The 14,522-nt window shown below is 42.7% G+C and overlaps 1 protein-coding gene across 1 annotated transcript in view; it reads left to right on the plus strand.

Annotated features, from left to right (window-relative positions):
* Positions 1-353: 353 nt before the first annotated feature.
* LOC126249517 (uncharacterized) overlaps positions 354-14,522 on the plus strand; it is a 30,886-nt gene continuing 16,717 nt past the window's right edge. The window contains exon 1 of the mRNA XM_049951169.1: positions 354-446. Coding sequence (XP_049807126.1) covers positions 354-446 — 93 coding nt within the window. The remainder of the gene's footprint in view (positions 447-14,522) is intronic.

Genomic DNA, 14,522 nt, shown 5'->3' on the forward strand with positions numbered 1-14,522 from the left:
AATTCCACCATCATGGCCATTGATGCAGAAACTGGAATACGTCTGCAGTTTATTCTAAAGTGAATCCATGGTTAACATGAGGCCAATAGCACTAAAGCGCATATTTACGAGAAGGGTTATTATAGGAGAGAGAGAGAGAGAGAGAGAGAGAGAGAGAGAGAGAGAGAGAGGGAGAGAGAGAGAGACGACACGAACGTCGCACGTCCAACGACTTTCAGGAAGTGATGAACAATTTGCCGCATAGTGTAACAGCGTTCTCACCGGTAACGGTGTTAAGGAATAAGGTAGCAGCAGCGCTGATTGAGTTCCTGAACAGGAAACACCAGCGGCATAGCGAAGTGATCGAATCGGCGATGCAGCAAATAGGAATAACGGCGGCGAAGCGGAAGGAAATAATTGACAAAAACATGCAGATTTGGAACTATGAACTAGGACAGATGATTTTGGTATGGTTGCATAGACCATAGAGCAGTCAGAAGGAGGTATGTCATAAATTCTTTCCGCTCTATTATGGAGCATTGGATATCCAGCGAACTATCCATGCCAGTGTCGTGGAAGTGGGGGGGGGGCGGGGGGAGGGGCAACAAAACGGGAAAATATCGAGGAAAACCCCATATTAGCAACATAAAACGATTTAGAGAATGGCGCAAAACAGGGGGAGAAACCATTGGGACAGATGTTAGAAAATGGGTCGTAAACGGGTGTAATTAGTTGAATAAAGGTGTTGCCACGCAAGTGGTGGTATAAAAGGCACTCCGTCTTCAGGCCACAAGTGGCCCATCGGGACCATCCGACCGCCGTATCATCCTCAGTTGAGGATGCGGATAGGAGCGGCGTGTGGGCAGCACACCGCTCTCCCGATCGTTATGATGGTTTTCTTTGACCGGAGCTGCTACTATTCGGTCGAGTAGCTCCTCAATTGGCATCACGAGGCTGAGTGCACACTGAAAAATGGCAACAGCGCATGGCGGCTGGATGGTCACCCATCCAAGTGCCGACCACACGCGACAGCGCTTAACTTCGGTGATCTCACGGGAACCGGTGTATCCACTGCGGCAAGGCCGTTGTCGGTAGTATAAAAGGTGAACATTAATAAAATCGAGAAACTGCAGGGACGGATTCCAGACTGGAAATGGAGGAAAAAGCGTCCTGTGAACATATGTCTGGAAATGGACAGTGTATATGGAGCAACAAATCATCCCGGAACACAGTACAGAGCCGCGCCGCATCCACGCCACAGCAGATGTTCGAAGTGGCCTGCATGGTGGTAGGGAAAGTAGCGGTTGTCATACAGAATACACATGATCGTACTTTGGCTTACACCATGTTGGCAGGCCACTTGCTTGGAGCTTCTAGTAGTGTTCATCTCAGTATGCTGTAGAACCCGGTCCTCCAAATCTGATGTACGCACAGTTAGCCACCTCCCTGCACGTTCGTCTGTCTGAAAGGACCCATGATCACACAAAAGACCAAAAAGGGCTTAAATGTTGTGTGATGTGGTAGGCGTCTGGGAGTGTTTATATTTTGGTACAGCCCTGCTGCCTCTCGTCTGTTTCCGTCCGCTTGGCAGTATACAAACACCATCTCTGTTTGTTCCCGATGCGAATATCGGATCATTCTGCTGCTTACAGTACGCAGCGCCAATTACACACCCCTCAGCACACAAGGAACACACGGCACGTTGTCAGAGGAACTGCCATCCGTCAGCGCTATCTACCGTGGCTACGACGCAGACACGTGTTCATAGAACCATTTTTCCTCTATTTCCAGTCAGAAACCCATTCCTGCATTTTGTAGGTTTTATTAATGTTCACCATGTATAAATAAGTAAATGTTGATATCGAGAAAGAGGAGAACAACCTAGAAATATAGTGTTGCTCTGGAGGTCTGTTCAAGATATGGAATAATAGATAGGGACGATAATTATGGATTAAGTAGGTATGTGTTGCGCATGATATGGCAAGCGTGGAGATAGAGGACTCGGGTGTAAAAGGAGTGTGCATGACTTCAAGTAGACTTGAAATTGGTCTAACAGTTATGGAAGCGAAAAAAACAGGAGGAGTGGTATATAGAGTAATAGGTGATGACGTATGTGTCCACACCAATAGAGCATAAGGATGTAGAAAATAAGAGTAAATAGAATGATCAGTGTCAAAAGTACGTGTCGTAAATGGTTGATATGCAAGAAAGAAGGGCTGATGTTGTTTACAGTCCATATGGTGGACCACAGTAATTGTCGAGGATAGGGAATGAAGATTCTGCCTTAAAAGTAGTCGGTAGGAGTGAAGGATTAAGAGAGAAGTGGACTTATAAGTACTTTACAAGAATGAAAGTTCAACCAAAGAACGGAGATGAGTTGTAGCAATGTTTGCAAGGAATATAGGTATTCGTTTTCTGTCTCTCCCTGTCCCTCTCTTTCTGTTTTTTCTCTACATAAATAAAAGCGGCCATAACCATACTAAATAGGACATGAAGATATGATGAAGAGTTTAACTGCGAATAAAGTGTGGTTCTAAAATAACGGGACTGATGCTGTCACAGAGTATGTATAATGCGCCAAAGATGAACGACCAATAGTTGTGAAGTGTGAAGCCCTCTCAGTCAAATACGGCATCTCTGGTGTCTGTAGACAAATCACTTTGGCTGTGTCCTTCGTTTGTGTAAGAACTGTTACTTTGTTTAGCAGGGAAAATGATACGTGTAATAACAGAGCAACGAATTGTTGTGAAGTTTCACACGAAACTAAAAAACGTTGCTACTGAAACCTATGTTTTACTAAAAGAAGTGATGGCGAAGAATGTTTATCATGTACGCAAGGTTTTGAGTAGGAGAAACAGAACCATAATATGGTTTATTGGGAGAATTTTAGAAAAGTGTGGTTCATCTATAAAAGAGACCGCCTATAGGACTCTAGTGAAACCCACTGTTGAGTACTGCTGTTAAGAGTGTCTGGGATCCGCACCTGGTCTGATTAAAGGAAGAAATCGAAGCCTTTCAGAGGTGGGCTGCCTAGATTTGTTACGGGTAGGTTCGAACAACGCTCAAGTGGGAATCACTGGAGGGAAGATGATGTTCTTTTCGAGAGAACTATAAGAAAATTACGAAAACCGGGTACCCTCCGCTACGCACCATACGGTGGTTTGCGGAGTATATATGTAGATGTAGATTTTGTACAACATTCTAAGAAGCTATAGTGTGCTGTTGTTTTGTTTTGAAGACGGAACGAGGTAGTAGAGCCCTAATAACGACGCCGAAAAATGAGATAGCCCGACATAAGGTATCGAGGGGAAGACAGGAATGACGGGATGCTTGATGGAATAAAAAGAGAGGAATATATATCTCGGCTGACGGTGTTTACTTCTAAACTATGATCTTAATAGATTGCAGTTAACATAGGCATAGATAACTAGCGTAACTAACATGAGACACAAGAGATTGGATTTACATGTATGTAAAAATGGATGGTACTACAGTATGGTTTAGTAACCAATAACCAAATTATTAACATTTAAACTATTAGCACAAAAAAGTGAGAAACGGAGGTAATATGAAGCCGTAACGAATATGAGAAAACTTCACTAGGAATTAAAATGAAGCAACCATTAAAATTACGAACGGTGGCGTATAGATTAATAACTGTAATGGGAAGTGTGTAAATAAAACATGGAGATTATCTAAGGTAATAAATAGAGCAAAATGTAATTGTGATCAGGATTTTTGTGTAGTAATAAGAAACCATGAACCATGGACCTTGCCTTTGGTGGGGAGGCTTGCGTGCCTCAGCGATACAGATAGCCGTACCGTAGGTGCAACCACAACGGAGGGGTATCTGTTGAGAGGCCAGACAAACATGTGGTTCCTGAAGAGGGGCAGCAGCTTTTTCAGTAGTTGCAGGGGCAACAGTCTGGATGATTGATTGATCTGGCCTTGTAACATTAACCAAAACGGCCTTGCTGTGCTGGTACTGCGAACGGCTGAAAGCAAGGGGAAACTACAGCCGTAATTTTTCCCGAGGACATGCAGCTTTACTGTATGATTAAATGATGATGGCGTCCTCGTGGGTAAAATATTCCGGAGGTAAAATAGTCCCCCATTCGGATCTCCGGGCGGGGACTACTCAAGAGGAAGTCGTTATCAGGACAAAGAAAACTGGCGTTCTACGGATCGGAGCGTGGAATGTCAGATCCCTTAATCGGGCAGGTAGGTTAGAAAATTTAAAAACGGAAATGGATAGGTTAAAGTTAGATACAGTGGGAATTAGCGAGAGAAGAGAACCACTTGTATGAATATCAAGAGCTCAGATGGCAACCCAGTTCTAAGCAAAGAAGTGAAGGCAGAAAGGTGGAAGGAGTATATAGAGGGTTTATACAGGGGCTATTTACAATTTGTACAGAAACCAGATGGCAGTTATAAGAGTCGAGGGGCATGAAAGGGAAGCAGTGGTTGGGAAAGGAGTGAGACAGGGTTGTAGCCTCTCCCCGATGTTATTCAATCTGTATATTGAGCAAGCAGTAAAGGAAACAAAAGAAAAATTCGGAGTAGGTATTAAAATTCATGGAGAAGAAGTAAAAACTTCGAGGTTCGCCGATGACATTGTAATTCTGTCAGAGACAGCAAATGACTTGGAAGAGCAGTTGAACGGAATGGACAGTGTCTTGAAAGGAGGATATAAGATGAACATCAACAAAAGCAAAACGAGGATAATGGAATGTAGTCAAATTAAATCTGGTGATGCTGAGGGAATTAGATTAGGAAATGAGACACTTAAAGTAGTAAAGGAGTTTTTCTATTTAGGGAGTAAAATAACTGATGATGGTCGAAGTAGAGAGGATATAAAATGTAGACTGGCAATGGCAAGGAAATCGTTTCTGAAGAAGAGAAATTTGTTAACGTCGAGTATAGATTTAAGTGTCAGGAAGTCGTTTCTGAAAGTATTTGTATGGAGTGTAGCCATGTATGGAAGTGAAACATGGACGATAACTAGTTTGGACAAGAAGAGAATAGAAGCTTTCGAAATGTGGCGCTACAGAAGAATGCTGAAGATAAGGTGGGTAGATCACGTAACTAATGAGGAGGTATTGATTAGGAATGGGGAGAAGAGAAGTTTGTGCCACAACTTGACTAGAAGAAGGGATCGGTTGGTAGGACATGTTTTGAGGCATCAAGGGATCACAAATTTAGCATTGGAGGGCAGCGTGGAGGGCAAAAACCGTAGAGGGAGACCAAGAGATGAATACACTAAGCAGATTCAGAAGGATGTAGGTTGCAGTAGGTACTGGGAGATGAAGAAGTTTGCACAGGATAGAGTAGCATCGAGAGCTGCATCAAACCAGTCTCAGGACTGAAGACCACAACAACAACAATAAGAAATAGTAGAATAGTCCTACAGGGATAATCAAGAAAAATTTGTATCACAAGCAGTGCACAGGTAGCTGGCGAGGACAACCAGCGCACAGTACGAGCGGACGCGCCGGGATCGCTGGCAGCCTACCCGCCCTCTGGACAGGTCCAATGAGCAGCGAAGTGAGGTCAGTCCGCTATCCACCTCTGAGGCATCTACTGTGCTCGCCACACATCACGGAGACGGAGTCGCCGCCCACTCGGAACCAGAGCGGGCGCGACAGTATCGACAGTCCAGCTGGTAAATAAGTGGCGCAGGAGCGAAAGGACTCCAACGTGGCAGAGAGATACAGGTTTTAGGCTTTCTACCGACTTAACGAGATATCCCGCAAGAGAACGACGGAGATAATTCCTTTCCAAAAGACATCTAGTAGGCCAGCTGCAACAGTTAGCGTTGTACCGAGGAGTAGGCATCCGCAATTAGATTTTCTCCTTGTGAGAACTAACTCTACACCTTCATCCGTGCAGTGAAGATTCGAACAGCAACTCATTTTTTAGTTTCGATACACAAAGATGACAACACCACATCTGACTTTGGTTTATGGTATTTGCTCTCTAATGAGCCTTACGGTACCTTCCCGCATTTACACAACGGAGACACTGAGCCACTCAAACACGTCAAAGAATACAGATAAACTCCAGACGCAGGTCCACTATACATGTGACAATATGTGTACTGTAACCCTGTCGTTCTGTGACAGCCAGGCGCAAATAAATTTCTGAACTGGTGTTACAGCTGACGGGACACATGTCTCTCCATGTCTGCGGACGTACGAGGTGAAGGAAGCCGAACGTCTACACGGGCCGTTGCCGCAAAGGAAGGATAATTTGCCCACATCCACGCGGACGAGCGAATAAGTTGAAGGAGCAGCTGAGGACGAGCGACGAAGTCTGAGTTCCCTCCTCCCCGTCAAACTAGACCCTGTGCCTCTAGATACGTTCGTGTGCCAGTGCCAGATAATTGTTCTCAAAAGTCCAAGTGGGTCTACTGTGTGACCAGTGCCAGTGCTACTCGTGCTGGGTGGAGACCGAATGTTCTGCTGTATTGTCAATCGTATTTTTTGTTGTTTCTTCCTCTTTATCGAACTAGTGATTTCAGTCATCTGAGCTTACTATAGTTTCGTAATTTATAGGTGTAAACGTAACTCACTCGTTTGCCCATTGTCTTTCAACGTGGCGCATGTTTTGTCATGCGTGGAACACAGGCACACATTACTGTGACCACACAGAAATCGTTGTATTGGTAAATGGGATGAAGATTTTCGAGTGAAATAGTATCTGGTTGGTATTCCACCACAATATAAAGAGATGGTTTTAGTACGTTTGCGACCCACTGTTCCCAAATCAGAACAATCTTACCTCACCTGGAGAATTATTAATTCACTGGGATGTGGCTTGAAATAGAAAATTAAAAGTTACTACGCCATTTGACATGCATTTGTGTTCTTGAAGTACACTCAGCGTATTTGTTACCCGTAACCACACGTTGTTAATGTAATTTTTTGTGTCATTACTATGTTCCTGTATAAATAAATATACACGCCAGTCAACTGGCGTTGATGTGAAATTAGTAACACGGACATGTACTTAGTACCCTGATGATAAAAATAATACTATATCATTTCATGCTAACACTGACAACTATTCGTGTAAAATTATGGCTTTTGAGCCAGGTGGAAGAATAGTGTAACTTCGAACCACTAATAATTTTGCGGAAGACGAAGATAGAAATATTGTAACAATAAATTTTCCCTTTCTTTCATATGTGAATGTGTTTATCAAAATGCTCAGTCGCGTTTATTTTGCTTTGATTTGTTGCGTAGAGTTCTGTTGAGTGGTGTTTATCAGTTTGGAGTGCCTTCCACAACACCTAATTAATTGCCTTCAGTAACAGACTCAATTTTAAGTGTGGATTAAAAGGATGGTTTCCACGAGTACGATCGTGGAGTTCCACATATATCTACATGCTTTATGTTTTTTTCTGTTTTTTTAATGTTGACAAGGATAAAATTTATACTTCCATGGTGCCATCCTTTACTACGGACATGGCCGGGCCACAACCCATCCAGGCCTTGGACAATACGAAAGGATGCAGGTGCAGTGCTAAAAATGTAACCCTCCAATGTTTCCCTCAGCCTAGCCTACAGTCAGTATAGCGTGTCTGCAGGTAGACGGGAAAAATTCGTTGACTGGGTGAACGAATTCAGAGAAATGCTATTGTGAGCGTGCGGAAGCGTTGGCTCCGGCTACAGATACGATCGTTAGAAAGCGTCCAGAAAACGCCAACAGCTGTGACGTTATGGTATGGCCCGTGGACATCTAAACCGACGCAGAGAGAGCAGCGCTTTTTTTGCCTTTTCGTTTCCCCATGGAGGCAAAATCGCGCTGGTGGGAAATGCAGGCTCAGTCGTTGGTAGGCGGCCTGTGACGTGTGTCTTCAGCCCACTTTTTGAGCAGAGACCGTTAATAAAAAAATCTATTTTGAGAATTATTTTTAAGTAACAGCTGGAAGAAGTATGAAAGATTTTACAAAATTATCACATTGGCCAAGACTGGCCACGATGCCTACGACTGATTAGGGAATCTTAGCCTCACACAAAACTGTCACCTGCCATAGAGAAGCGTGCCTTTTAAATATTCGCGCTCGGTCTTTCGAGTAAGGACATTCAGGCACTGGCTGTAGCTTGGGAAAGGTTCAGATTTGTGTTCTGATATTCAAATACGACTATAGACCTCGAGACTTAGGGTCGGACAGACTCAGAGAAGCACATCCCTGACTCACAGTGGCGGAGGGTCCCAACGATTTACTTTGGTTCGACGCTGACCATCGACGCTCATGGCAAGATTACATAGCAACACATAGGGACTGATAGGGACAATAACCTGTCGATTGGGATGGAAGCAGTGACCTTTCTAATGGTTGTTCCCCCAACAGGATATTTGATTTTATTAGATGTCGATTTCACACGATGCAATCACTACATACCTGTTACACGATTTTTCGATTCCACAGTCATGACAGTGAATCGTCACAACCAAATTGACGTCCTCGTACATTTCAGAACATTGTCAACAACAGATACAGTAACTGTTGTGATCAGCGGTGTACTGTTGGATGTGAAACTGTGAATAACGAATGTTCAGTCCTTGCAAGTTTTAATATATTTTTTGTGAAATGAATTCTAAATACATTGTACCCTATGTTTTTACTTTTAGGTCAGTAAATCCCATATCACAGAAAGGAGTAGTAGAAAATTCGGTGAGACTCAGTCAGGACACAGAGTTTAGGGCCTCCTATACCAGACTGCGTTAGTTAAATTCCGTTGCGTAATTATACCCGTCAGATCAGCTTAGATTAGATTAGATTAATACTAGTTCCATGGATCATGAATACGATATTTCGTAATGATGTGGAACGAGTCAAATTTTCCAATACATGACATAATTAAGTTAATTTAACAACATACTTAAGTTAATATAGCAACTTTTTATTTATTTTTTAATATTTTTGTTTTTTTTTCTTTTTTTCTTAATTTATATCTAAAAATTCCTCTATGGAGTAGAAGGAGTTGTCATTCAGAAATTCTTTTAATTTCTTCTTAAATACTTGTTGGTTATCTGTCAGACTTATGATACTATTTGGTAAGTGACCGAAGACTTTAGTGGCAATATAATTCACCCCTTTCTGTGCCAAAGTTATATTTAATCTTGAATAGTGAATATCATCCTTTCTCCTAGTATTGTAGTTATGCACACTGCTATTACTTTTGAATTGGGTTTGGTTGTTAATAACAAATTTCATAAGAGAATATATATATTGAGATGATACTTTGAATATCCCTAGATCCTTAAATAAATGTCAGCAGGATGATCTTGGGTGGACTCCAGCTATTATTCTGATTACACGCTTTTGTGCAATAAATACTTTATTCCTCAGTGATGAATTACCCCAAAATATGATGCCATATGAAAGCAATGAGTGAAAATAGGCGTAGTAAGCTAATTTACTAAGATGTTTATCACTAAAATTTGCAATGACCCTTATTGCATAAGTAGCTGAACTCAAACGTTTCAGCAGATCATCAATGTGTTTCTTCCAATTTAATCTCTCATCAATGGACACACCTAAAAATTTGGAATATTCTACCTTAGCTATATGCTTCTGATTAAGGTCTATATTTATTAATGGCGTCATACCATTCACTGTATGGAACTGTATGTACTGTGTCTTATCAAAATTCAGTGAGAGTCCGTTTACAAGGAACCACTTAGTAATTTTCTGAAAGACAATATTGACAATTTCATCAGTTAATTCTTGTTTGTCAGGTGTGATTACTATATTTCTATCATCAGCAAAGAGAACTAACTTTGCCTCTTCATGAATATAGAATGGCAAGTCATTAATATATATTAAGAACAACAAAGGACCCAAGACTGACCCTTGTGGAACCCCATTCTTGTTAGTTCCCCAGTTTGAGGAATGTGCTGATCTTTGCATATTATGAGAACTACTTATTTCAACTTTCTGCACTCTTCCAGTTAGGTACGAATTAAACCATTTCTGCACTGTCCCACTCATGCCACAATACTTGAGCTTGTCTAGCAGAATTTCATGATTTACACAATCAAAAGCCTTTGAGAGATCACAAAAAATCCCAATGGGTGGTGTTCGGTTATTCAGATCATTCAAAATTTGATTGGTGAAAGCATATATGGCATTTTCTGTTGAAAACCTTTCTGGAAACCAAACTGACATTTTGTTAGTACATGTAAAGCCCAGAGAAGGGGGATGAAATCTCGCTCAGTACAAGTCTTTTGTTTTTCTCATACTGAGTAAGTGGGAGTACCAGTTTAAAGTTATGATATGTTTTCTTCAGATTAACTACATAATCAAAGGCAACAGAAGGAATTTTGTTTCCATTCTGGAGAAGTACTGTTTTCAGATTAGGTTTGCTAGAATCTATGAACTGAAGTCATCCATAACATCTACATCTACATGATTACTCTGCAATTCACATTTAAGTACTTGGCAGAGGGTTCATCGAACCACAATCATACTATCTCTCTACCATTCCACACCCGAACAGCGCGCGGGAAAAACGAACACCTAAACCTTTCTGTTCGAGCTCTGAATCCTCTAATTTTATTTTGATGATCATTCCTACCTATGTAGGTTGGGCTCAACAAAATATTTTCGCATTCGGAAGAGAAAGTTGGTGACTGAAATTTCGTAAATAGATGTCGCCGCGACGAAAAACGTCTTTGCTTTAATGACTTCCATCCCAACTCGCGTATCATATCTGCCACACTCTCTCCCCTATTACGTGATAATACAAAACAAGCTGCCCTTTTTTGCACCCTTTCGATGTCCTCCGTCAATCCCACCTGGTAAGGATCCCACACCGCGCAGCAATATTCTAACAGAGGACGAACGAGTGCAGTGTAAGCTGTCTCTTTAGTGGACTTGTTGCATCTTCTAAGTGTCATGCCAATGAAAAGCAACCTTTGGCTCGCCTTCCCCACAATATTATCTATGTGGTCTTTCCAACTGAAGTTGTTCGTAATTTTAGCACCCAGGTACTTACAAGGGAACCTCCCCATCGCACCCCCCTCAGATTTAGTTATAAGTTGGCACAGTGGATAGGCCTTGAAAAACTGAACACAGATCAATCGAGAAAATAGGAAGAAGTTGTGTGGAACTATGAAAAAAATAAGCAAAATGTACAAACTGAGTAGTCCATGCGGAAGATAGGCAACATCTGAGATCAGAGTAACTTCAGGAGCGCCGTGGTCCCGTGGTTAGCGTGAGCAGCTGCGGAATGGGAGGTCATTGGTTCAAGTTTTCCCTCGAGTGAAAATTTTACTTTCTTTATTTTCGCGAAGTTATGATCTGTCCGTTCGTTCATTGACGTCTCTGTTCACTGCAATACGTTTAGTGTCTGTGTTTTGCAACCGCACCGCAAAACCGTGCGATTAGTAGACGAAAGGACGTGCCTCTCCAATGGGAACCGAAAACATTTGATCGCAAGGTCATAGGTCAACCGATTCCTCCACAGGAAATCACGTCTGATATATTCTATACGACACTGGTGACGGCATGTGCGTCACATGACAGGAATATGTTGTCGACCCACCTAACTTGTACACTTGGCGAATGGGTAAAAAGATTCTTCTACCTTGCCCGATTTAGGTTATCTTGTGGATGTGATAATCACTCCCAAAAAAGTGATGAAAACATAAGAATTTGCCACATAAACTGCAACAAATGAATGCAACGGTTTCACAGTCGCACAGTTTTCCCTGTGCTCTGTCAAAACATATGTTTTTAACGTTTTCAAATTTTTCCGTGTGTAGACCGTCAAATCCTGCATATGTCCAAGCAAATCTGAACATGTCCTTGAATTTAGGAGAGCGAAGTTGATTATGTGTGAGTGCCTGCCTGAACTTCGATAATTGACACACGATCACGGACAGATAATAGTCTGAAAATAAAAACGTTAAAATTTTTATTGGAGGGAAGACTTGAACGAAGGACCTCTCTTTCCGCAGATGCTCACGCTAACCACGGGACCACGGCGCTCCTAAGCCTACACTGTCCCTGATGTTGCCTATCTTGCACATGGACTACTCAGTTTGTATATTTTGCTTATTTTTTTCATAGTTCCACACAACTTCCTCCTGTTTTCTCGATTGATCTGTGTTTAGTTTTTCAAGGCCTATGCACTGTGCCAACTTATAACTAAATCTGAGGGGGGTGCGATGGGGAGGTTCCCTTGTTAGTTGAATTGGCAGCCATGCGAATTGTACTATTAATCGAGTAGTCGAATTCCAACGGATTTCTTTTGGAACTCATGTGGATCACCTCACACTTTTCGTTATTTATCGTCAACTGCCACCTGCCACACCATACAGCAATCTTTTCTAAATCGCTTTGCACCTGATACAGGTCTTCGGATGACCTTACTAGACGGTAAATTGCAGCATCATCTGCGAACAACCTAAGGGAACTGCTCAGATTGTCACCCAGGTCATTTATATAGATCAGGAACAGCAGAGGTCCCAGGACGCTTCCCTGGGGAACACCTGATATCACTTCAGTTTTACTCGATGATTTGCCGTCTATTACTACGAACTGCGACCTTCCTGACAGGAAATCACGAATCCAGACGCAGAACTGAGAGGAATGGAGTCAAAAGCTTTCCGGAAATCTAGAAATACGGAATCAACTTGAGATCCCTTGTCGATAGCGGCCATTACTTCGTGCGAATAAACTAGCTGCGTTGCACAAGAACGATGTTTTATGAAACATGCTGATTACGTATCAATAGATCATTCCCTTCGAGGTGATTCGTAATGTTTGAATACAGTATATGCTCCAAAACCCTACTGCAAACCTATAATGCATGCTCTTATCAAGCCCTTGCTGGTAAGCTGCGTAATGTTTCGGAGTGCCGCCGATAGGTAGCGCAGGTACGAGAAATTCGTCCTTTCTCGTAATGAGACTGGGCTTTAGAAATTATAAGTATTAATGTGATAAACATACTGTACCTTTTACCCGTCTGAACATTCAGACAGCACTACATCATTTATAACGATTGTCTTTTGGGCGACTTATGTTTGATTACCTTGTGTGGCTGCGTTCGCTGCTTTTGCTTGCTACCAGTCGTGTTTGGTTCAAAATGGTTCAAATGGCTCTGAGCACTATGGGACTCAACTGCTGAGGTCATTAGTCCCCTAGAACTTAGAACTACTTAAACCTAACTAACCTAAGGACATCACAAACATCCATGCCCGAGGCAGAATTCGAACCTGCGACCGTAGCGGTCTTGCGGTTCCAGACTGCAGCGCCTTTAACCACACGGCCACTTCGGCCGGCAGTCGCGTTTGGCGCTGAGTTTGTATTGCTTGGCGGAATTACGCCGAGCAGGCCACTTCTCGCTCATAGAAATTCTAACCCTGTCTGTCTCGACGCCCCTTATCTTTCCTTTCTTGAGAGTACTAGGTGGCATATGAGTATTGGGGCAAGGCGGGTTCTACCCCAAAGTACCATTATCCAATATGGTGGCGATGACGTCACCCAAACCCAAGGCGGTTTCCACCATAAAGAACCGTTATTCAATATGTCAGCAATGACGTATGGCGTCAGTGATGTCAGTTGATGACATCATCCAAGATGGCGGTCGTGACATCATCTGATGATGCAAGATATGGGGGAATGTACCACACCCCCCTGCCACATCCCCCCTGCCATGCCCCCTACCACCCCCCCCCCCCTGGTGGGAAGCTGAAATTCCATCAGGACAATGAAACCTCTACTAACCGAAGAAAACTGTGGGAAAGAAAGGTTACTTGGGCTACCTCCACTAATCTAAGTCACCCGACTGCCACCTCATCCTAGGAAATGGTGGTAAGTTTGAATTTTGGAAGGAAGATTGGTCAATTGGACAACCTCCATTAACCTAAGAAAATTGTGGGAAAGTAGTTCATTTGGGCTACCTCCACTAACCTAAGTCATCTGACTGCCACCTCATCCTAGGAACTGGCACCAAGTTTGAATTTTGCAAGGAAGATAGGTCAATTGGGCTATCTCTACTAACCTAAGAAAATGGTGGGAAAGAAAGGGCACTTGGGCTACCTCCACTAACCGAAGTCACGCGACCGTCACCTCGTCCTAGCAAATGGAGGAAGTTTGAATTTTGGCAGTAAAGAAAGGTCTCTTGGGCTATCTCTACTAAGCTAAGAAAATGGCGGGAAAATAGTTAAATTGCGCTAGCCCCACTAACCTAAGTCATCCGACCGCCACCTCATCCTATGAACTGGTGCCAAGTTTGAATTTTGGCTGTGAAATAGAACAACTGGGGTATCTCTACTAACCTAAAAATAATGGCAGAAAAGAAAGGGCAGTTCCACTAACCTAAGACACCCGACAGCCGCCTCCTCCTACTAGTGATTCATGGGAAAAGGACCAGTGCTGGACATAAGTATTTATTTTTCATGCACCAGTCTTTTTTTAAACAATTCCATGCAGTACAGCCATCCAGTGTGTTCACCACAAGGTCTAGACTTCAGCTGTCTCAGTACACAGTACCACCAGCAGAGAGCACTGTCATCAGTTCTGTGAC

The sequence above is a fragment of the Schistocerca nitens genome, chromosome 3 (assembly GCF_023898315.1).
Source record: "Schistocerca nitens isolate TAMUIC-IGC-003100 chromosome 3, iqSchNite1.1, whole genome shotgun sequence".
Lineage (NCBI taxonomy): Eukaryota > Metazoa > Arthropoda > Insecta > Orthoptera > Acrididae > Schistocerca > Schistocerca nitens.